Source organism: Aquarana catesbeiana, linkage group LG06 (genome assembly GCF_042186555.1).
Source record: "Aquarana catesbeiana isolate 2022-GZ linkage group LG06, ASM4218655v1, whole genome shotgun sequence".
NCBI classification, from domain to species: Eukaryota; Metazoa; Chordata; class Amphibia; order Anura; family Ranidae; genus Aquarana; species Aquarana catesbeiana.
The window spans coordinates 109542299-109565439 of record NC_133329.1 but is presented as its reverse complement, the minus strand read 5'-3'; the positions used below and the strand labels follow the sequence as shown (position 1 = coordinate 109565439).

General features: G+C 43.4%; 1 protein-coding gene across 6 annotated transcripts in view; it reads left to right on the top strand.

The window, feature by feature from the left end:
* MAPK8IP3 (mitogen-activated protein kinase 8 interacting protein 3) overlaps positions 1 to 7900 on the top strand; it is a 169572-nt gene extending 161672 nt beyond the window's left edge. For all 6 annotated transcript variants that reach the window (XM_073636674.1, XM_073636671.1, XM_073636670.1 and 3 more), the window contains one exon: positions 2684 to 7900. In XM_073636674.1, the coding sequence (XP_073492775.1) occupies positions 2684 to 2808 (125 nt within the window). In that variant the 3' untranslated portion in view covers positions 2809 to 7900. The remainder of the gene's footprint in view (positions 1 to 2683) is intronic.
* The last annotated feature ends 15241 nt before the right edge of the window (positions 7901 to 23141 follow it).

Here is a 23141-nt window from a genome sequence, read left to right as displayed (position 1 = left end):
AGTATAAATGACACAAATAGGAAACATAAAGGGAATACAAAGACACTGAATTTCAAAAGAGCCAACTTACCTAAACTACGAACCTTGCTAGAAGGCATGAATTGGGATAAAATCTTAGGAACAAAGAACACGGAGGAGAGATGGGTTTGCTTTAAGAACATATTAAATAAGGGCATTAGCCAATGCATCCCATTGGGTAATAAATTTAAAAGAGCGAACAAAAGTCCTGGATGGCTTAACTCCAATGTAAAAATGCATATAAAAGCAAAGGAAAAGGCCTTCAAAAAATACGAGGTTGAGGGATCATCATCAGCATTCAGACTTTATAAAGAATGCAACAAGAAATGTAAGGGTGCAATTACAGAGGCTAAGATAGAACACGAAAGACACATAGCGGAGGAGAGCAAAAAAAATCCCAAGAAATTCTTTAAGTATATAAACAGTAAAAAAGGGTTAGACAGACCATATTGGCTCCATAAAGAATGAGGACGGACATCTGGTTACAAAGGATGGGGAGATGGCGAAGGTATTGAATTTATTCCTCTCCTCAGTCTTCACGAGGGAATCGGGGTCTTCAGTAATCAAAACTGCATTGTTTCTCCTTATGACACATCACAGGAAGCACCTACATGGTTAACAGAGGACAGAATTAAAATTAGACTTGGGAAACTTAACATTAATAAATCACTGGGACTAGATTGCTTGCATCCGAGGGTACTTAGGGAACTCAGTCAAGTAATTGCCAGACCATTGTTCCTAATTTTTACTGACAGTGACTGGAATGGTACCAGCTGATTGGAGAAAAGCCAATGTAGCACCAATATTTAAAAAGGGCCCAAAATACATCCCTTGGAATTACAGACCAGTTAGCCTAACATCAATAGTATGCATGCTCTTGGAGGGGATGATAAGGGACTATATACAAGATTTTAGTAATGAGAACGGTATCATTAGCAGTAATCAGCATGGATTCATGAAGAATCGTTCTTGCCAAACCAATCTACTAACCTTCTATGAGGAGGTGAGTTGCCATCTAGATAAAGGAAGGCCCGTAGATGTGGTGTATCTGGATTTTGCAAAAGCATTTGACACAGTTCCCCATAAACGTTTACTGTACAAAATAAGGTCCGTTGGCATGGACCATAGGGTGAGTACATGGATTGAAAACTGGCTACAAGGGCGAGTTTAGAGGGTGTTGATAAATGGGGAGTACTCAGAATGGTCAGGGGTGGGTAGTGGAGTCCCCCGGGGTTCTGTGCTGGGACCAATCCTATTTATTTTGTTCATAAACGACCCGGAGGATGGGGTAAACAGTTCAATCTCTGTATTTGCGGACGATGCTAAGCAGGGCAATAACTTCTCTGCAGGATGTGGAAACCTTGCAAAAAAATCTGAACAAATTAATGGGGTAGGCAACTACATGGCAAAATGAGGTTTAATGTAGAAAAATGTAAAATAATGCATTTGGGTGGCAAAAATATGAATGCAATCTATTCACTGGAGGGAGAACCTCTGGGGGAATCTAGGATGGAAAAGGACCTGGGGGTCCTATTAGATGATAGTCTGTGCAATGGCATGCAATGCCAAGCTGCTGCTAAAAAAGCAAACAGAATATTGCCATGCATTAAAAAGGGGATCAACTCCAGAAATCAAACGATAATTCTCCCACTTTATAAGACTCTGGTCCGGCCGCACTTGGAATATGCTGTCCCGTTCTGGGCACCAGTCCTCAGGAAGGATGTACTGGAAATGGAGCGAGTACAAAGAAGGGCAACAAAGCTAATAAAGGGTCTGGAGGATATTAGTTATGAGGAAAGGTTGCGAGCACTGAACTTATTCTCTCTGGAGAAGAGACACTTGAGAGGGGATATGATTTCAATTTATAAATATCATACTGGTGACCCCAGAATAGGGGTAAAACTTTTTCGCAGAAGGAAGTTTAACAAGACTTGTGGCCACTCATTAAAATTAGAAGAAAAGAGGTTTAACCTTAAACTACGTAGAGGGTTCTTTACTGTAAGAGCAGCAAGGATGTGGAATTCCCTTCCACAGGCGGTGGTCTGAGCGGGGGGCATCGGTAGTTTAAAAAAACTATTAGATAAGCACCTGAACGACCACAACATACAGGGATATACAATGTAATACTGACATATAATCACACACATAGGTTGGACTTGATGGACTTGTATCTTTTTTCAACCTCACCTACTATGTAACTATGTAATAGGGGAATGTTTATTCTGTTGTGCTGCATGTGCTAAGCAGAAAAACAAAACAAAAAAAATACTGAGGTTTTAATATTACTTTAATGAGCCCTAGATGCACACTTACCTGAATAGGTCAGTTGCAACTTGCTGCCAGCTTTAGACCCTAGCGAAATAAGATTTCTTTACTCTGGTCATGCCTACTCAGTCGATCCCCATGGAAACAAGAGGAGTTTAGGAGACATCTCCATAGAGGTTTATGGGGATTAACTACACAGGCAAGAGCAATGCTAGGAAAATTATGGCCTTAGTATCTGAAAATTGCTACAAACAGCACCTGTCCAACTGGGGTAAGTATGTATATCTTTACCAAAACAAAAAGTTTTGACTTTAGATACATTGTAATACAAATAATTACTTATCGTTATTACACAGGTTGGAATGAGGAGATAAGAGGCAATTGTTTTTTTTTGTTTTAGGGGACGGGGAAGACGATGAGACAGAAGAGCACTCGGGAGATGGTAGCAACCAGAACAAACCTGTGCTTTCAAAGGCAGAGAGAAGCCACATCATTGTGTGGCAGGTGTCGTATGTCCCGGAATAAACACATCCTTCGCCTTTTTTCCCAGAATGCCAAGACGCCTCCTGCTTTTCTGCACCCGCTGGAAAAAAAAAACTGAGACTTGGACCCAGCACTGCTGTAAACTCCCGAATTTCCTCTTACATCTCCTATCTCATGCTCCCAGCACCTCCCTCCATCCCAGAGCCCACTGAAGCCACCACCAAGTCCTGGAAATGCCATCTATTTCTACTCCATTCTGATTGGATCCTCCCAGGAGATGGTTTACTCAGTGACAGACATGATACAACAACTATTCTCTGCACAGAACTGTCCTCCCAGTCCTCCTGGGTGTCTTTTGTGGCATTATATTGAAGATGGTCACCATCTGTCTTACTGCTCAAAGGATCTGGTGTGGGATGGACTTCCATGTTATTTATGAGACTTTCTGCTTTGATGCCAGATCATTTTCTATACTGTGTTTTATTGATGTTCATCCCAATCTAATCTACAGATTATCATACAAGGCTCACCTTTTCTCATACATACACCCGGGGAGGTCTGTTTATAAAGGGAAGCATTATACAGTATATACATATAAATATATTTGGCCACTATTTTTTTTTTTCAAGTTCAGTTTTTCCCCTTTGAAAATAGTGAATTATTCTGGGCTTAAATAGAGCAATCATCAAAATTAAAGCAGAGCAATGGTCTCACATTTAAAAAAAAAGTGCTGCAGAGCTTAATTATAAGGGCATCTTCACCTACAGATTTTTCTTATGCCCCCTGCAAAGTCCCACAAATACCTGTTGATCCTGCTATTGATGTCATCCTAATGCAGATTCCTATGATGTTGTGGCAACAATGCTGCACTGCTCCTGAATTCAGAGCAGAGTTGCCACTCTCATAAGGCTGTACCTGCTTGCACTACAGTGGGATGAAAAAACCTAGGCTATATTTGTGTGCCTGTCTATGCACTGTGTAGTGAACCTTAAATACACATATGTGAGCTATTTACGTGCCAATTGATTTGCATTTCTGTCCATCCAATTATAAAATTTACAGAGCTCTGCTACACAGGACAGTCCTTTCTGGCAGGGAGGAGACCTACATTTCCTTTGCTGTACTGAAGTAACACTTAGAGACAAGACCCCTAACCCCCCCCCAGGCAGTGACTGGACAGTGAAAAGAGAAGCTGCAGACAGATAAGCTCATCTTTCTGTCAATCTGCTCTCTCCTCCTATCAGCATGTCTCTTGTCAACACCTTTGCATGCACCACAACTGATTGGCTCCCAGTCCTGCCCAACCCTTCTTCAGTACTGTTGTGTGATCAGTCTGTTCAGTCATATGCAACTCTCAGCAATTCTATGGCGGTTTTTCTTATAGGGTAGGTTGCCAGGTCTTTCCTCAACCCTCCCAAATTACTTTGCTTGAGACGGGCTTGCAGAATTTGATAACACTGGTGCATAGGCAACTTGTACACACACATACTAACCTGTTTCCCCGAAAATAAGACCTAGAGTGATTGTCGGTGATGGCTGCAATATAAGCTCTACCCCCCAAATAAGCCCTACCCTATTTCCCCGAAAATAAGCCCTACCCTGAAAATAAGACCTACAAGGACTTTAACTAGGCCTTATTTGGGGGGTAGGGCTTATATTGCAGCCATCACCGACAATCACGCTAGGTCTTATTTTCGGGGAAACAGGGTAGGACCAGTTTAGGCAGGAGCCAATTAAACTACCAGTATGGCTTGGAATGTGAGAGGAAACCCATGTGAACACAGGAAGAACATGCAAACTCCATGCTGCTGTTTAGGGGAATGCAAGAGCCTGATATCAAATCAACTTCAGAAAACTTGTAGGGCATTTAAAAAAAAAAAATGTAGACGTATCAACCAATTGAAGACCGTATATTTACGCTGCAGCTTTCAAGTGGTATACCCGATTGATGCCTGCAATTACAGGCGTCATCCTGCTATTGTTTTTTGTCTGTGGGCGCCTGGCTTTTTTGTAATTAGCGGTGCCTCTCCATCCTCCCGGAGAATCTGGAACTAAAGCCGGCGTTTCCGCCGGCTTACCATAGAGGTTTTCAGCCCCTATGGTATAGGAAACTGGAGGCGACCTGTACTTTGTCACTTCCAGTTCCCCCTGATGTAAACAGCACCATTTTTAAAATAGGAAAGCATCTGATCACACTGATCTTGGTGTGATGAAATGCAGAGGGGACAGATCTCTCTATAAAGAGTACCTGTTACTGCATATTGCTGTCACAAAGGATGTTTGCATTCCTTGTGATAGCAATAAAAGTGTTTTTTTTTTTTAAAGAAAGTGTAAAAAAAAAATGAATATTAAAAATAATAATAATAAAAAAAAATTTAAAGTACCACCGCCCTCCTCCCCCCCGTGCTCATGCGCAAAGGTGAATGCATGCGTTGGTCCCGCATGTATACATAAACGGCGATCACATCACACATGAGGTATTACCCCGAACGTCAGAACGAGAGCAATAATTCTAGCACCAGGCCTCCTGTGTAACTCTCCACTGGTAACCTGTAAAGGCTTTTAGAGAGTTGTCTATGGAGATATCAATAAATACCTTAGTTTGGCGCCATTCCACAAGCGCGTGCAATTTTAAAGTGTGAAAGGTTAGGTATCTATTTAATTGGCATAAACCCATCTTTTTATATTTTACCTAAAAAAAATGGCCATTATATTGTGTGCATTAAATTTCATTAAGGTATATTTTTTCCCCAAAATCTGCTTTGGAAAAACGTTGCGCAAATATTGTTACATAAAAAAAAATTCAAAACCCACCATTTGATTCTAGGGCCCCTGCTAAAAATATATATATGTGTATATATATATATATATATATATATATATATATATATATATATATATATGTTTGGGTTTCGAAGTAAATAAAAAAAAGAAGACATTTTTACATGTAAACAAAACGTGTCAGAAAGGCCTGGTGTTAAAGTGAAAATTACCTTGTGTCTTTTATATCTGGAGTTCTGCTTTAAGATGTCTTTGCCTGCCTACAGCTAAGGGCTTTTTCACACTGCAGACCAGGCAGGCATTCCTTAAAAGAATTGTGATAGGTTACAACAGCACGGAGAAGTGTTCATTGGGGGTTATTTACGAAAGGCAAATCCACTTTGCACTACAAGTGCAAACTGCACTTGAAATCACACTGAAAGTGCACTTGGAAGTGCAGTGGCTGTAAATCTGAGGGGTAGATCTGAAATGAGGGGAAGCTCTGCTGATTTTATTATCCAATCATGTTCAAGCTGAAATGTTGTTTTTTTTAATTTTCATTGCATGTCCCCCTCAAATCTACAGCGACTGCACTTCCAAGTGCACTTTCAGTGCAATTTCAAGTGCAGTTTGCACTTGTAGTGCAAAGTGGATTTGCCTTTGCACTAAACGCCTGTGTCCAGGCGTTCCTTGGCCCTACTGAGCCTGAGAAAAGCGGAGTGTCCTGTGTATCTCCCCGGAGCTTCTGTCATGTCAGGCTCACTGAGAATGAAAAGATCACATTGCACAGTTCTTAACCCTAATAAGTAATAGCTCTTTGCCCTTGTTTTTTACCTTTGCGTCTTCCAAACGATTGATGCACAATATGCAAATTGGTATAAACTGAGCATACAGGTTTATGCAGGAAACCACAACTGGGCACCAGCACTACAGAGAATGCATTAAAGGCATCTCAGGATCTCTTCAGATGACATGACCTCAGCCCCATGACCTCCACATGTTCTCCCACACTGTAATAAAGGCATGCACTGTACAGAAAGCATCATTTTATGGTAACTGGCATTAACTCAACCAGGTATGAGGGGAGGGGGACATGACATTTTCTCATAGAGATGCACTTAACCTTTGAGGCTGTCAGAAGGCCCTACTCTGAATAACACTACCATTGGATACCCACCACCTGCTACACAGAGATGATGCAGAAATCATTGCTGAGGCGTTTCAGAAATAAAATAAAATCACAGCCATTTAGATTTCTCATGTGATCTTACTCTAAGGTCCCATTACTGCTATAGAATCAAGAGATATACAAATTGGCAAATAAAATAAGATCTGTACCATGATTGTTGATGGAACTGTTCTCATTTTTGCCATTTTCAGACTTCAATAATCTGAACCAAAAATGCACAAGATCATTCAAGGATTAATAATCCAGCATACATAATGGCTGACCGCCCTTTGAGTGACTAAATGCACTTTAACCTGAAAAATTACCCTCCAAAATGTACTTCTCATCGGCCAAAATCTATTTTTTCCCCAAGAAATTCCAAAGTTTGCAAACTGTCAAACAATGACTTTAGGCATATGGGCTGAAAGGAGTATCAAATTATGCATGCTGCACTGCTAACTTCCCTTCTAAAAATGCTAGTTGCCTGGCTGTCAAGTCTATCATATGGTTTCAATACTCGAATCAGGAGCTTGCTAATCAGATGTTGATTGCATGCTTATTCTGGTCATAAATTCAGAAACCGCTGACACCAGAGGCAGTAAAGCAACCATTATTTTTCTAAACTCACGTTTTTAAAGAGAAAACATGGGGGACAGTGAAGTGTACCTTTTCTTTTTTTGGACCAGACACACTTTAACCTAATTCACTGGAATCAGAGCCCTAGAACAGCATGAAAAGTCTCATAGTAATACTCCTCTGGCTAAGGGCAGTGCTGGGACAGAACAAATTTAATCCACAAGTGCTATTTCCCTAGATGGCTTCCCTGCATGTGATCCTAGAACTCCCGCACTGCCAGACTGCTTTCAGTACCAGATGCTGCAGGCCTTTCTGGAGTTCAGGGGGGGTTATATAACTAAAAAAAAGCACATTCTGACCGGCCAGCAAAAGTATTCCAAGCTTGGCTCTAACGCCTCATTCTACCTACAGCGGTGACGTATGTAAAGAGAGTGTCACAAGGGGGCGCTCCAACGTGTCTCTTCAATAAGGCTTGTAAACTCCGCATTGTGTGTTGTCTGTCCTCTGGTTCTATTGGTGGCATTATGTAAAGACTGCTGTATCAATAATGCTCTCTGCTTTCTTGCTCTCCCCCTTGTGACATGAACACCATGTAATTGTTATGTATGTAATAAATGTACTACAAAATGACATCATAGGCTGAACCCATGTGTGCTCCCATCTCTCTCTCATGTTGCTATGGTCTTGGGAAACCTGTATGGTTGTAACGTCTCTTTGGGCCCTGATGCACTGATGATGGCCAAAGAACCTGAAACAGCTGTATGCAATATGAAAAAAATAGCTCTATAATATTGGGCTATATTTGCTCTATACACCAGCGGTTCTAGATGTGCTTCTGGCAGATTGGGTGTAACACAATGATTTGCACGGCCCTGCCCAGTGTCCTGAAATGAGGAACAATCCTGTTTTTGGGATTTGTGATAGAATGAGACACGTGAATACCCTGTTTTAACCCTTTCGCTGCTGGAACTATTTTCGCAAACATTTAAAAAAATAATTTTAGGCCTGAAGATTAGGAACCCCCCCCCCCATACATTGGGTTTGATTTACTAAAACTGAAGAGTGAAAAATCTGGTGCAGCTGTGCATGGTAGCCAATCAGCTTCTAGCCTCTTTCACACAGTCGATTCCATCAGGACCCTCCAAGTCTCTTCTATGTAGCAGCGGATGTCAGCAGACACATGTCCACTGCCGCCATCCAATCCGATCCTGTCCACCAAAAACAGACCAATGATGGTCCTATTCCCCATCTGTCTGCCGGATCGGATGGTATCAGGTGGAAATGGACAGGCGGTCCGCTTCCATCCGATTGCCCCATAGAGGAGAGCAGGATTGAGTCTGTGTCCACTCAGCATAGCAGAGCGGACACAGACCTGTCATCCACCTGCTCAGAGGAGAGATCCCCTGCTGAGCAAGTGGATTGTGCTTAGCAGAGGCTCCCGTGTGAAGGGGGCTTTAAACTAGCTTGTTCAGTTAAGCTTTGACAATAAAAAAAAAAAACCTAGAAGCCGATTTGGTTTGAAACAAACAAAGCCAAGAAATAAAAGCGTCTGCATCTACTTTCTCACTCTAATTCAAGTAGTTCCACTTCAATAACCTCTAGCACACCTTTGGCGATATTGCTGAGATCACAATTTGGATACCTGACTGCCAGTGTTCCTTGTCAACTACTGATCAGCTCCTAGTTTGACATAGAGCCTGCTTATCACCGTGAGTCGGTAAGCACAATCTACAGCCACGGTGGTGGGGTTTTTTTTTCACTTCCCTCCCCTTTTTTTTTGTGGTTGTTCCTGTGTGTTCACCAGGGTGTTTGGTATGTTTGTTTGTCCATGCTAAGCATCTGATATACTACACTATGGCCAGTTTTTTTCTGTTTGTTTCTTCTCCTGCATCCATTGAGGGGACTTTAATCTGAAATCGGAAGGTGCTGACTGGTTTATTATCCCTAAGGCCCTGGCAGGGTTTATGCCATCCGCTCATTATCACTGAAGTTCTGGTAAGGGCAATCATAGCTTATTTTGGACTGTTACCTACAATTAAGCTGAACATCCTACTATCTTTGAAGATTTGTACTTTTTCTGTGTTTATTATTGCTTCTCATAGTTCTATCAATATTTGCTGGTGGTAGGCAACACTTCCACCTTACCTAATATTTTTTGTTTAGCGCAGTTTATAATTTTTCTTTATTCTGATTGGTGTTGTCGCACTGTTTACTGCTGCCTATTTATATGTGTTTCTAGCGCGGAATTTTTTTATATAAGCCAAGAAATATCCATGGCGATAAAGGGTGTTTCATGCAAATCCGAAGTGCTCTTGAAACCGTGCTAACACCTCTCGCCAGTCAAACCGCTCACCTTGTTAAAAGGACCCCTGAACTAACAGGAAGGTCTCATAAGCGTTCACCACTTATTAGTGGTCAGGGTTAAATCGATACGGATCGGATTTATCCCTAGAGACGTCACTGCAGCCACCTTAATATCTTCTGTCATCTTTTAAATACATGCAGAAAAAAACACAATATGAGCCCAGCGCCAATGGTGGGCTACCTGGAGTGTTCTGTATAGAACGTGTGATACGTGACTCATCTGGATCTATCGTGCCAGGTGTCAGACATTATAGACACCATAATCTATACAGAAAAGTGGAGGGAAGAAAAAACGAAAAAAAGAAACGGGACACCCCGTGCAGCTGGACCAACCGTACCTGGTGGATACAGGTCATAATAAGCAAAGAACAAATACAGCCCAGCACTCAGGATGTGTTAAAAGACTAGCTACTGTCTCCTCCTCTCCATTGCCCCTTTCTGTGGGGGTCCCCCAAGGCTCGGTTCTTGGACCCCTTCTCTTCTCTATCTACACCTCCTCCCTTGGTCACCTAATAACTGCCCATGGCTTCCAATACCACTTATACGCTGATGACACCCAAATCTATCTGTCTACTCCTCACCTCACTCCTTCAGTCTCCTCTCGCATTACTAACTTACTAACTGACATATCAGCATGGATGTCGCACCACTTCCTTAAACTAAATCTCTCTAAAACTGAGCTATTAATATTCCCCCTCGCCCGTGCCCCCCTCCATGACTTTTCCATCAAAATCAACAATGCAACCATCAGTCCCTCCCCTCACGCCAGGGTACTAGGTGTAATCCTAGATTCTGACTTGTCATTTCAGCCTCAAATCCAATCGCTGTCAAAAGTTTGTAGAATTCACCTCCGTAACATTTCTAAAATTCGCCCTTTTTTAACAAATGAAACCACCAAGCTCCTCATTCACTCCCTTGTTATCTCTCGCCTTGACTATTGCAACTCCCTTCTCATTGGCCTACCGCTCCATAGGCTATCCCCTCTTCAGTCTATCATGAATGCTGCTGCCAGACTTATCCACCTTACCAACCGCTCAGTGTCTGCCAACCCTCTACTTCAATCCCTACACTGGCTCCCAATCACCCAGCGAATTAAATTCAAAATTCTAACCACAACATACAAAGCCATTCACAACTCTGCCCCAAGCTACATCACTAATCTTGTCTCCAAATATCACCCAAATCGACCTCTCCGCTCTTCTCAAGACCTTCTGCTTTCAAGCTCTCTCATCTCCTCCTCCCATGCTCGTCTCCAGGATTTCTCCAGAGCCTCTCCCATCCTCTGGAACTCGCTACCTCCATCTATCCGGCTATCCCCTACTCTTGCTACCTTCAGGCAATCCCTGAAAACTCATCTCTTCAGGAAAGCCTATCACGTCTCCAACTAATCTCCTACCACTTCCACCAGCTCATTCCCCACAGTTACAACCTTTTGTACCACCTGCCCCACCCTATTAGATTGTAAGCTCTTCTGAGCAGGGCCCTCTTAATCCTATTGTATTGTATTGTATTGTATTATAACTGTATTGTCTCCCTTTTATATTGTAAATTGCTGCGTAAACTGTTGGCGCTATATAAATCCTGAATAATAATAATAATAATAATAATAGCTACTACAACAGAACATAAAATATGTATTGATTTATTAAACCAAAATATAATTAAAAGGTGGTAACTATTGAATAATAAAACCACCATGTGTACAAAAATATGTAGAAAAGCTGTTGTAGAGAGCACCACAGTAACACAGAATTAAAAAACAATAATAATTATGAAACAATAACCAAAAATTAAAAGCAGTGCATTACAGTAATAACATATAAAAAGCACTAGCAATAATGGACAGACAGCTCTCTAACGACAGGAGACCAGCACAGGAGATTTAGTCCAGAAAAAACTATATGTAAAGCAATGGGTAATATGACACAGTTGAAGTGTAGTACTTAGAGCAGATGGCAATGGGTAGAGTGATAAAAGTAAAAAACGTGGAGAGAAGACACTGACAGCCTACCCGTGTTGGAGGGAGTCTGACCTCATGTGGGGGAGCTCGCCGGCTCCAGTGAGCTGTCGGGTGGCTGTGATGGTCAGGGAGATGGAGGGACTGTAGGCTCATGCAGGGGGGCTCGCTGGTTCCAGTGAGCTGTCGGGTGGCTGTGGAGATCAATGAGCCGACGCTCTGTCATGGGGAGAACAACCCGACTGGAGCTCCGGGGCGACGGCTGATGACGTCAGCACGGGGAGAGCCGCCGGGATGTCAGCAGGTGAAACACTGAACCGCTGCGTCTCCGGAAGGTGTCTCCACGAGGGTAAAACACTTCTCAGTAAAACTTGGTGTCACTGCTCAACAGCCAACGCTGGACATGATGAAAATGATGCGGGGAAAGTGGAAGAACAGGCAAGCTGATGGAGCTCGCATCAGCCTGGAGGACCTCAGGCTCCCCAAAGAAGTGCAGAGTCAGTGAAAAAAATTGTATGAAATAATATAAAAAGTAAAACAAAATAAAATAAAAATTGTCAAAAAATCATATGCCAGGGGAAGATGCGGAGGAAGAAGTGGCTAGGGTAACCACTGCTAGCTATAGTGAAAGCTACGCAGGGATGATGGATGGATGGACGGGTGAATCAATACCCACTGTGACCAAGTCCTGGCAAGGGCTGCTGTCCTGGGGTTGCCTTGACGACGTGTTTCGCGCACAGCGCTTTGTCATAGTCAAGGGAGTAGGCAACTCACGAAGTTTAAATAAATGTGTATAATTTAGGGGAGGGAACATCAGGGGAGGGAGAAAAAAAAAAAAAAGGAGATCTTAACCCATTGTGGGGGAAGGAAACAAAATCTCCAATGTTAACCCCCTGTAGTTCCGGCTACTAAACAATGGAGAAACATACAATGAACCAATACTGATATGTATCTATATATAAAACTCATAAATGAACATATAAATAAAACATATATATATATATATATGAACATGTGAACATATGTGAGTTGATAATCAAGACAAACATTATATTGGGTTGTCACTCAACACTATAGTTTCAAAAGAATTCTCTTGGAGAGGTTACATCAAAACAAATATTCACGAATACAAAAATACTAAAATATAAACAAACATAATATACAAATACAAAAATACCCAAATGTACAGATGAACCAATATCCAATGACAAAAGATTCTTATTTGGGCATATCTTATTAAATAAAAAACAAAACAAAAAAAAAAAAAAAAATTTTTTCAGTGTATTCTCAACCAAATTCACCCTTATCCAACTCTACACAAAGCTACGTGTTTCTAGTTCTTCATTCAACCCCCTAGGGGCAAGCGAGTCAAACATGTAGATCCAAAAAACCTCACGTTTACATAGCAAGGAAAATCTCTCGTTATTAGTTAGTGTGCCCTTAGGGATCGTTTCGATCACAAAGACCTCCAGAAGTCTGCCGTCCTTGCCATGAAAGCGTAGAAAGTGCCGAGGCACACTGTGTTCGTCATTTCCTTTAGAGATAAGTCGACGATGGTCACCCACTCTGGCCCGTAATGCCCGAATGGTCCGGCCAACGTAGACTAACCCGCATGGACAGCGCAAAACATATATAACAAACTCTGTGGAACAGGTGATGAATTGCCTGATCTCATATTTTTTGCCTGTGATGGTTGTAATAGTTTTGGTGCCATGGGCAATAAACTGGCATGTCAAACAACCCCTCTTTTTGCACTGAAATATGCCCTTTCTATCATGAAAGTAGGATCTGATATCAAGGGGGGATTTGAATGTTTTGTCTATTGTTTTGCTGGGTGCTAGCAGGTTCTTTATAGTACGAGCTTTACGAAACGTTACCTGCGGGAACTCAGGTAGAACTGGAGCGAGACGTTGATCCAGACGTAAAATTTCAAAATGTTTTCTAATAATTTTAGATATTGACTTGTAGTTGTCATTAAAAGTAAAAATAAATCTCACTGTCTGGTTAGTTCTTGATTCGTCTACTGGACCCTTAGCTCTGAGGGGGAGGTTCATGTGGGACAGGAAGGCGTCATTAATGAGGTCATATGGATATCCTTTCTCCTGAAATTTCTTTTTCATCACTGCCCCCTGTTCCACATAGTCCTCCATCCTTGAGCAATTACGTCTGAGTCTATTAAATTGACCGCTTGGAATATTGCGTTTCCATGAGGGATGGTGGCAGCTCCCAAAGTGTAGGTAGGAATTGCCACTAGTTGGCTTGACATGGTTTCTAGTAAAAATCTTATGTTGGTCATGGAATAACACTAAATCTAAGAACACAAGTTCCTGGGGATCTATGACGTGAGTAAATGATAGGCCAAGAGAATTGGAATTACAGTGGACTACAAATGAGGAGAACAACTCTGGACTCCCGCTCCATATGATCACAACGTCATCAATATACTGCCCAAAGAAAACGATGTGCTCAGCGAACGGATTGTTGGTCCAGATGTTTTGTTCTTCCCAATATCCCATGGTGAGATTAGCATAGACTGGAGCAAAGTTCGCTCCCATAGCAGTTCCCCTACGTTGCAAATAGAATTGCTCTCCGAACGTGAAATAATTACGTCTGAGGCAAAAATCAGTGGCCTGAATCAAAAATTGAGATTGTAGCGAATTAAAATCCCCACTTTTAGTCAAAAAGTGTTGTACAGCTCTTAGGCCTATTTCATGGGGTATGGAGGTATAGAGAGACGACACATCCAGAGATGCCCACCAATAACCCTCCTCCCATGAGTAATTCTGAAGGGCTTTTATTACATCATTGGAATCCTTGATATATGAGGGTAATTGACACACCAGGGGCTGTAAACAGCAGTCAATATACATGGATAATCCATTGGTAAAGCTGTTCGTGCTTGCCACAATAGGTCTACCGGGAGGGTCCACCAAAGATTTGTGGACCTTGGGGAGGTGGTAGAAATAAGGAGTGCTGCATTCAGATGGTAAAAGAAATTGTCTTTCTTTATTGGTGAGCACTCCATTCTGCCATGCTTCATGTATCAGTGTCCTTAGTTCCAATTGAAACGCCAGAAGAGGGTCAGACTTTAATTTTAAGTACGTATTGGTGTCTGCTAATAATCTACTGGCCTCTTTGGTGTAATCTGTGCGGTTTTGTATCACCAAACTGCCACCCTTATCTGCCTGCTTTATAATAATACCAGTATTAGACATTAGCTCTTTTAGAGCCGCATTCTCACATCTACTCAAATTGTGGTGTTTTCGCTTCTTTGAATCCTCACATAGTGATAGAAAATCTTTGTAAACGGCTTGATAGTAAGTTTCAATATAAGAGCCCTTTGAATTGGTTGGAAAAAAGGTTGATTTTGGTCGGAAGGGAGTGTGTATTACTGGTGGTTCTAGGCTGGCAGTGGGAACGTAACCCTCTGTGTGGCCCTCGATCCATAGTTCTTCTAGGGCCTGTAGTGCAGCTTCATCAAGTTCTGTGGGGGGTCTACATTCTATTTCAGGGACCAGTATAGACATAACCTCTTTCCTATCTTTTTTGTATTGGGCCAATGGGTTGGGGGCATAATGACGTTTTAATGTTAATAGGCGTATAAACCGGTGTAGGTCTTTAAAAAGACCAAACTTATTTGGACCTATAGTAGGAGAGAAGCCCAGACCCTTCTGAAGTAAAAGCTCTTCAGACGGAGTGAGAGTATGTGAGGACAGATTATATATTTTTATTGTACTATTATTTATGTTGGTTCCGACCTCTCTTTTTTGTTTATAAAGAATGTCTGAGAACTGACCCCTAACATAAAACACCTCCATCCCTAATATCAAAGAAAAAGCAAATGAACGTCGCCCACGGGACTTTAAATGAGGTGTAAATGGTGATCAGAGGGTAAGCAAGTATAAGAGTACAAATATTTATTGAAAACAACAACATAATCCAAAATAGGACATGAGCATGGGTGAACAGGTTCATAAAACAGTAACATTGCAATGTAGTCCTAAAACATAGCCATCATATAATAGTAATACATATAGTACAGGTATGCAGGTGCATCTCTAACCCGACGCGTTTCGCGAGCTTTCCTCGCTTCATCAGGGGCTGATGTGCATAGCTGCTGTCTGTAAATACAGATTAAAGTAATTAGAGTATCGGTTATGATAGGGTAAAAGCAAGAAGCCAAACCTGGTCATCCCATACTTACTTGTAGGACCAAAGCTACAGACACATAGCCCAGGCACGGGTCGGCGGAGGGCATCTCCCCCCCCGGAGCTGAAGGGGCCGAGGACCCAACCAGAGGACCGAGGCCAGGCGTGGGGGACAGCATGGCAGAATAAGAGAAAGAAAGAAGAGCGTGAACCCAAATTGATCCCAAATGCAATGCAGGGCGACTCACTGTATGGGGATATAAATATAAGATTAAAGGGTTTGGAAGTATAAGATGTATGTAGTGACATGAATGCAAGGTATATTGGTAAACAAGGTCTAAAGTAATGTCATTGGTATTATCATAGAAATACAAAATATGTGCTACTTGCATAGTATGCACAAAGTGTCCCGCAGAGCAGAGAGAAAAAGGAGGGTACAGGATAAAAGAGTGAATGAGAAAGAAAAGGGGAAGGGAAGGAGAGGAAAACAGGGGGAAGTGAAGTGAAAAATAACAGAAAAAGGACAAAGAAAGAGAAGAGACATGAAAAGAGGGGGGACGGGACCAGGGGGAAAGAAAGAAAAAGTGAATGAAGTGAAGGGAGGAGAGGCACTGTGAAATAAGAGACAAAATAACTATTGGTATGATGAACTGGAAAAGTACTTATGTGTGAAGGAGCAGAGTGTGATTGAAGGAGTCAGTCAGAAACAGCAAGTGAGGATAGGTACGCTGTGAGGTGCAGGTATTCATATTAGAGTAAATAGACAAAGTGCCTACCAGTATAGTGCAGCGTCCCGACTGAGTGTTGGAGAGGTAGTGAAGGAAAGGTTGCCATACTGTCACCCCCCGCCTTATACCCGGACATCCGCCGAGTTCTCCGCCCCTAACGTCATGCGTCAGGCGGAGCACAGGAGATCGCAACGCACCCGCCGCATAGGGCAGGCACTCGCGATCCACAGCCGCCGCCTGGATGACACATCCCGCCCATCGGGGAGGGGGATACCGCTGGATTGCAAGCATCCCCAGGTGGGCGTGGAAAAGCATGACGCCGATGCGCTGGTGGCCCCGCCCCTCCGGAAAAACCAGAGAAGCGGGGACAGCTGGGGAAATGAATCCCCATTTGTGCATCGCAGCTCCCAGAGGGTAAACAGACCACCCAGCCCAAACATGGGTGCAGTGAAAGAGCTAGGTCTGCAAGTAGATAGGAAATTCAACATGATCATATTAGAAGGTATGTTGGTAAAGTCATTAAGGTTCAGTAGTAGCCGAACCAATATAGCCCCTAAGATCTAGGGTCAGCATCAGACGAGGGCATTATGGTGTTTTCCACCTGGGTACAAATTATAAAGAATGTCTGAGAACTGACCCCTAACATAAAACACCTCCATCCCTAATATCAAAGAAAAAGCAAATGAACGTCGCCCACGGGACTTTAAATGAGGTGTAAATGGTGATCAGAGGGTAAGCAAGTATAAGAGTACAAATATTTATTGAAAACAACAACATAATCCAAAATAGGACATGAGCATGGGTGAACAGGTTCATAAAACAGTAACATTGCAATGTAGTCCTAAAACATAGCCATCATATAATAGTAATACATATAGTACAGGTATGCATAGTGCATCTCTAACCCGACGCGTTTCGCGAGCTTTCCTCGCTTCATCAGGGGCTGATGTGCATAGCTGCTGTCTGTAAATACAGATTAAAGTAATTAGAGTATCGGTTATGATAGGGTAAAAGCAAGAAGCCAAACCTGGTCATCCCATACTTACTTGTAGGACCAAAGCTACAGACACATAGCCCAGGCACGGGTCGGCGGAGGGCATCTCCCCCGGGAGCTGAAGGGGCCGAGGACCCAACCAGAGGACCGAGGCCAGGCGTGGGGGGCAGCATGGCAGAATAAGAGAGAGAAAGAAGAGCGTGAACCCAAATTGATCCCAAATGCAATGCAGGGCGACTCACTGTATGGGGATATAAATATAAGATTAAAGGGTTTGGAAGTATAAGATGTATGTAGTGACATGAATGCAAGGTATATTGGTAAACAAGGTCTAAAGTAATGTCATTGGTATTATCATAGAAATACAAAATATGTGCTACTTGCATAGTATGCACAAAGTGTCCCGCAGAGCAGAGAGAAAAAGGAGGGTACAGGATAAAAGAGTGAATGAGAAAGAAAAGGGGAAGGGAAGGAGAGGAAAACAGGGGGAAGTGAAGTGAAAAATAACAGAAAAAGGACAAAGAAAGAGAAGAGACATGAAAAGAGGGGGGACGGGACCAGGGGGAAAGAAAGAAAAAGTGAATGAAGTGAAGGGAGGAGAGGCACTGTGAAATAAGAGACAAAATAACTATTGGTATGATGAACTGGAAAAGTACTTATGTGTGAAGGAGCAGAGTGTGATTGAAGGAGTCAGTCAGAAACAGCAAGTGAGGATAGGTACGCTGTGAGGTGCATGTATTCAAATTAGAGTAAATAGACAAAGTGCCTACCAGTATAGTGCAGCGTCCCGACTGAGTGTTGGAGAGGTAGTGAAGGAAAGGTTGCCATACTGTCACCCCCCGCCTTATACCCGGACATCCGCCGAGTTCTCCGCCCCTAACGTCATGCGTCAGGCGGAGCACAGGAGATCGCAACGCACCCGCCGCATAGGGCAGGCACTCGCGATCCACAGCCGCCGCCTGGATGACACATCCCGCCCATCGGGGAGGGGGATACCGCTGGATTGCAAGCATCCCCAGGTGGGCGTGGAAAAGCATGACGCCGATGCGCTGGTGGCCCCGCCCCTCCGGAAAAACCAGAGAAGCGGGGACAGCTGGGGAAATGAATCCCCATTTGTGCATCGCAGCTCCCAGAGGGTAAACAGACCGCCCAGCCCAAACATGGGTGCAGTGAAAGAGCTAGGTCTGCAAGTAGATAGGAAATTCAACATGATCATATTAGAAGGTATGTTGGTAAAGTCATTAAGGTTCAGTAGTAGCCGAACCAATATAGCCCCTAAGATCTAGGGTCAGCATCAGACGAGGGCATTATGGTGTTTTCCACCTGGGTACAAATTATAAAGAATGTCTGAGAACTGACCCCTAACATAAAACACCTCCATCCCTAATATCAAAGAAAAAGCAAATGAACGTCGCCCACGGGACTTTAAATGAGGTGTAAATGGTGATCAGAGGGTAAGCAAGTATAAGAGTACAAATATTTATTGAAAACAACAACATAATCCAAAATAGGACATGAGCATGGGTGAACAGGTTCATAAAACAGTAACATTGCAATGTAGTCCTAAAACATAGCCATCATATAATAGTAATACATATAGTACAGGTATGCATAGTACATCTCTAACCCGACGCGTTTCGCGAGCTTTCCTCGCTTCATCAGGGGCTGATGTGCATAGCTGCTGTCTGTAAATACAGATTAAAGTAATTAGAGTATCAGTTATGATAGGGTAAAAGCAAGAAGCCAAACCTGGTCATCCCATACTTACTTGTAGGACCAAAGCTACAGACACATAGCCCAGGCACGGGTCGGCGGAGGGCATCTCCCCCGGGAGCTGAAGGGGCCGAGGACCCAACCAGAGGACCGAGGCCAGGCGTGGGGGGCAGCATGGCAGAATAAGAGAGAGAAAGAAGAGCGTGAACCTAAATTGATCCCAAATGCAATGCAGGGCGACTCACTGTATGGGGATATAAATATAAGATTAAAGGGTTTGGAAGTATAAGATGTATGTAGTGACATGAATGCAAGATATATTGGTAAACAAGGTCTAAAGTAATGTCATTGGTATTATCATAGAAATACAAAATATGTGCTACTTGCATAGTATGCACAAAGTGTCCCGCAGAGCAGAGAGAAAAAGGAGGGTACAGGATAAAAGAGTGAATGAGAAAGAAAAGGGGAAGGGAAGGAGAGGAAAACAGGGGGAAGTGAAGTGAAAAATAACAGAAAAAGGACAAAGAAAGAGAAGAGACATGAAAAGAGGGGGGACGGGACCAGGGGGAAAGAAACAAAAAGTGAATGAAGTGAAGGGAGGAGAGGCACTGTGAAATAAGAGACAAAATAACTATTGGTATGATGAACTGGAAAAGTACTTATGTGTGAAGGAGCAGAGTGTGATTGAAGGAGTCAGTTAGAAACAGCAGACCTAGCTCTTTCACTGCACCCATGTTTGGGCTGGGCGGTCTGTTTACCCTCTGGGAGCTGCGATGCACAAATGGGGATTCATTTCCCCAGCTGTCCCCGCTTCTCTGGTTTTTCCGGAGGGGCGGGGCCACCAGCGCATCGGCGTCATGCTTTTCCACGCCCACCTGGGGATGCTTGCAATCCAGCGGTATCCCCCTCCCCGATGGGCGGGATGTGTCATCCAGGCGGCGGCTGTGGATCGCGAGTGCCTGCCCTATGCGGCGGGTGCGTTGCGATCTCCTGTGCTCCGCCTGACGCATGACGTTAGGGGCGGAGAACTCGGCGGATGTCCGGGTATAAGGCGGGGGGTGACAGTATGGCAACCTTTCCTTCACTACCTCTCCAACACTCAGTCGGGACGCTGCACTATACTGGTAGGCACTTTGTCTATTTACTCTAATATGAATACCTGCACCTCACAGCGTACCTATCCTCACTTGCTGTTTCTGACTGACTCCTTCAATCACACTCTGCTCCTTCACACATAAGTACTTTTCCAGTTCATCATACCAATAGTTATTTTGTCTCTTATTTCACAGTGCCTCTCCTCCCTTCACTTCATTCACTTTTTCTTTCTTTCCCCCTGGTCCCGTCCCCCCTCTTTTCATGTCTCTTCTCTTTCTTTGTCCTTTTTCTGTTATTTTTCACTTCACTTCCCCCTGTTTTCCTCTCCTTTCCTTCCCCTTTTCTTTCTCATTCACTCTTTTATCCTGTACCCTCCTTTTTCTCTCTGCTCTGCGGGACACTTTGTGCATACTATGCAAGTAGCACATATTTTGTATTTCTATGATAATACCAATGACATTACTTTAGACCTTGTTTACCAATATACCTTGCATTCATGTCACTACATACATCTTATACTTCCAAACCCTTTAATCTTATATTTATATCCCCATACAGTGAGTCGCCCTGCATTGCATTTGGGATCAATTTGGGTTCACGCTCTTCTTTCTCTCTCTTATTCTGCCATGCTGCCCCCCACGCCTGGCCTCGGTCCTCTGGTTGGGTCCTCGGCCCCTTCAGCTCCCGGGGGAGATGCCCTCCGCCGACCCGTGCCTGGGCTATGTGTCTGTAGCTTTGGTCCTACAAGTAAGTATGGGATGACCAGGTTTGGCTTCTTGCTTTTACCCTATCATAACCGATACTCTAATTACTTTAATCTGTATTTACAGACAGCAGCTATGCACATCAGCCCCTGATGAAGCGAGGAAAGCTCGCGAAACGCGTCGGGTTAGAGATGTACTATGCATACCTGTACTATATGTATTACTATTATATGATGGCTATGTTTTAGGACTACATTGCAATGTTACTGTTTTATGAACCTGTTCACCCATGCTCATGTCCTATTTTGGATTATGTTGTTGTTTTCAATAAATATTTGTACTCTTATACTTGCTTACCCTCTGATCACCATTTACACCTCATTTAAAGTCCCGTGGGCGACGTTCATTTGCTTTTTCTTTGATATTAGGGATGGAGGTGTTTTATGTTAGGGGTCAGTTCTCAGACATTCTTTATAATTTGTACCCAGGTGGAAAACACCATAATGCCCTCGTCTGATGCTGACCCTAGATCTTAGGGGCTATATTGGTTCGGCTACTACTGAACCTTAATGACTTTACCAACATACCTTCTAATATGATCATGTTGAATTTCCTATCTACTTGCAGACCTAGCTCTTTCACTGCACCCATGTTTGGGCTGGGCGGTCTGTTTACCCTCTGGGAGCTGCGATGCACAAATGGGGATTCATTTCCCCAGCTGTCCCCGCTTCTCTGGTTTTTCCGGAGGGGCGGGGCCACCAGCGCATCGGCGTCATGCTTTTCCACGCCCACCTGGGGATGCTTGCAATCCAGCGGTATCCCCCTCCCCGATGGGCGGGATGTGTCATCCAGGCGGCGGCTGTGGATCGCGAGTGCCTGCCCTATGCGGCGGGTGCGTTGCGATCTCCTGTGCTCCGCCTGACGCATGACGTTAGGGGCGGAGAACTCGGCGGATGTCCGGGTATAAGGCGGGGGGTGACAGTATGGCAACCTTTCCTTCACTACCTCTCCAACACTCAGTCGGGACGCTGCACTATACTGGTAGGCACTTTGTCTATTTACTCTAATATGAATACCTGCACCTCACAGCGTACCTATCCTCACTTGCTGTTTCTGACTGACTCCTTCAATCACACTCTGCTCCTTCACACATAAGTACTTTTCCAGTTCATCATACCAATAGTTATTTTGTCTCTTATTTCACAGTGCCTCTCCTCCCTTCACTTCATTCACTTTTTCTTTCTTTCCCCCTGGTCCCGTCCCCCCTCTTTTCATGTCTCTTCTCTTTCTTTGTCCTTTTTCTGTTATTTTTCACTTCACTTCCCCCTGTTTTCCTCTCCTTTCCTTCCCCTTTTCTTTCTCATTCACTCTTTTATCCTGTACCCTCCTTTTTCTCTCTGCTCTGCGGGACACTTTGTGCATACTATGCAAGTAGCACATATTTTGTATTTCTATGATAATACCAATGACATTACTTTAGACCTTGTTTACCAATATACCTTGCATTCATGTCACTACATACATCTTATACTTCCAAACCCTTTAATCTTATATTTATATCCCCATACAGTGAGTCGCCCTGCATTGCATTTGGGATCAATTTGGGTTCACGCTCTTCTTTCTCTCTCTTATTCTGCCATGCTGCCCCCCACGCCTGGCCTCGGTCCTCTGGTTGGGTCCTCGGCCCCTTCAGCTCCCGGGGGAGATGCCCTCCGCCGACCCGTGCCTGGGCTATGTGTCTGTAGCTTTGGTCCTACAAGTAAGTATGGGATGACCAGGTTTGGCTTCTTGCTTTTACCCTATCATAACCGATACTCTAATTACTTTAATCTGTATTTACAGACAGCAGCTATGCACATCAGCCCCTGATGAAGCGAGGAAAGCTCGCGAAACGCGTCGGGTTAGAGATGTACTATGCATACCTGTACTATATGTATTACTATTATATGATGGCTATGTTTTAGGACTACATTGCAATGTTACTGTTTTATGAACCTGTTCACCCATGCTCATGTCCTATTTTGGATTATGTTGTTGTTTTCAATAAATATTTGTACTCTTATACTTGCTTACCCTCTGATCACCATTTACACCTCATTTAAAGTCCCGTGGGCGACGTTCATTTGCTTTTTCTTTGATATTAGGGATGGAGGTGTTTTATGTTAGGG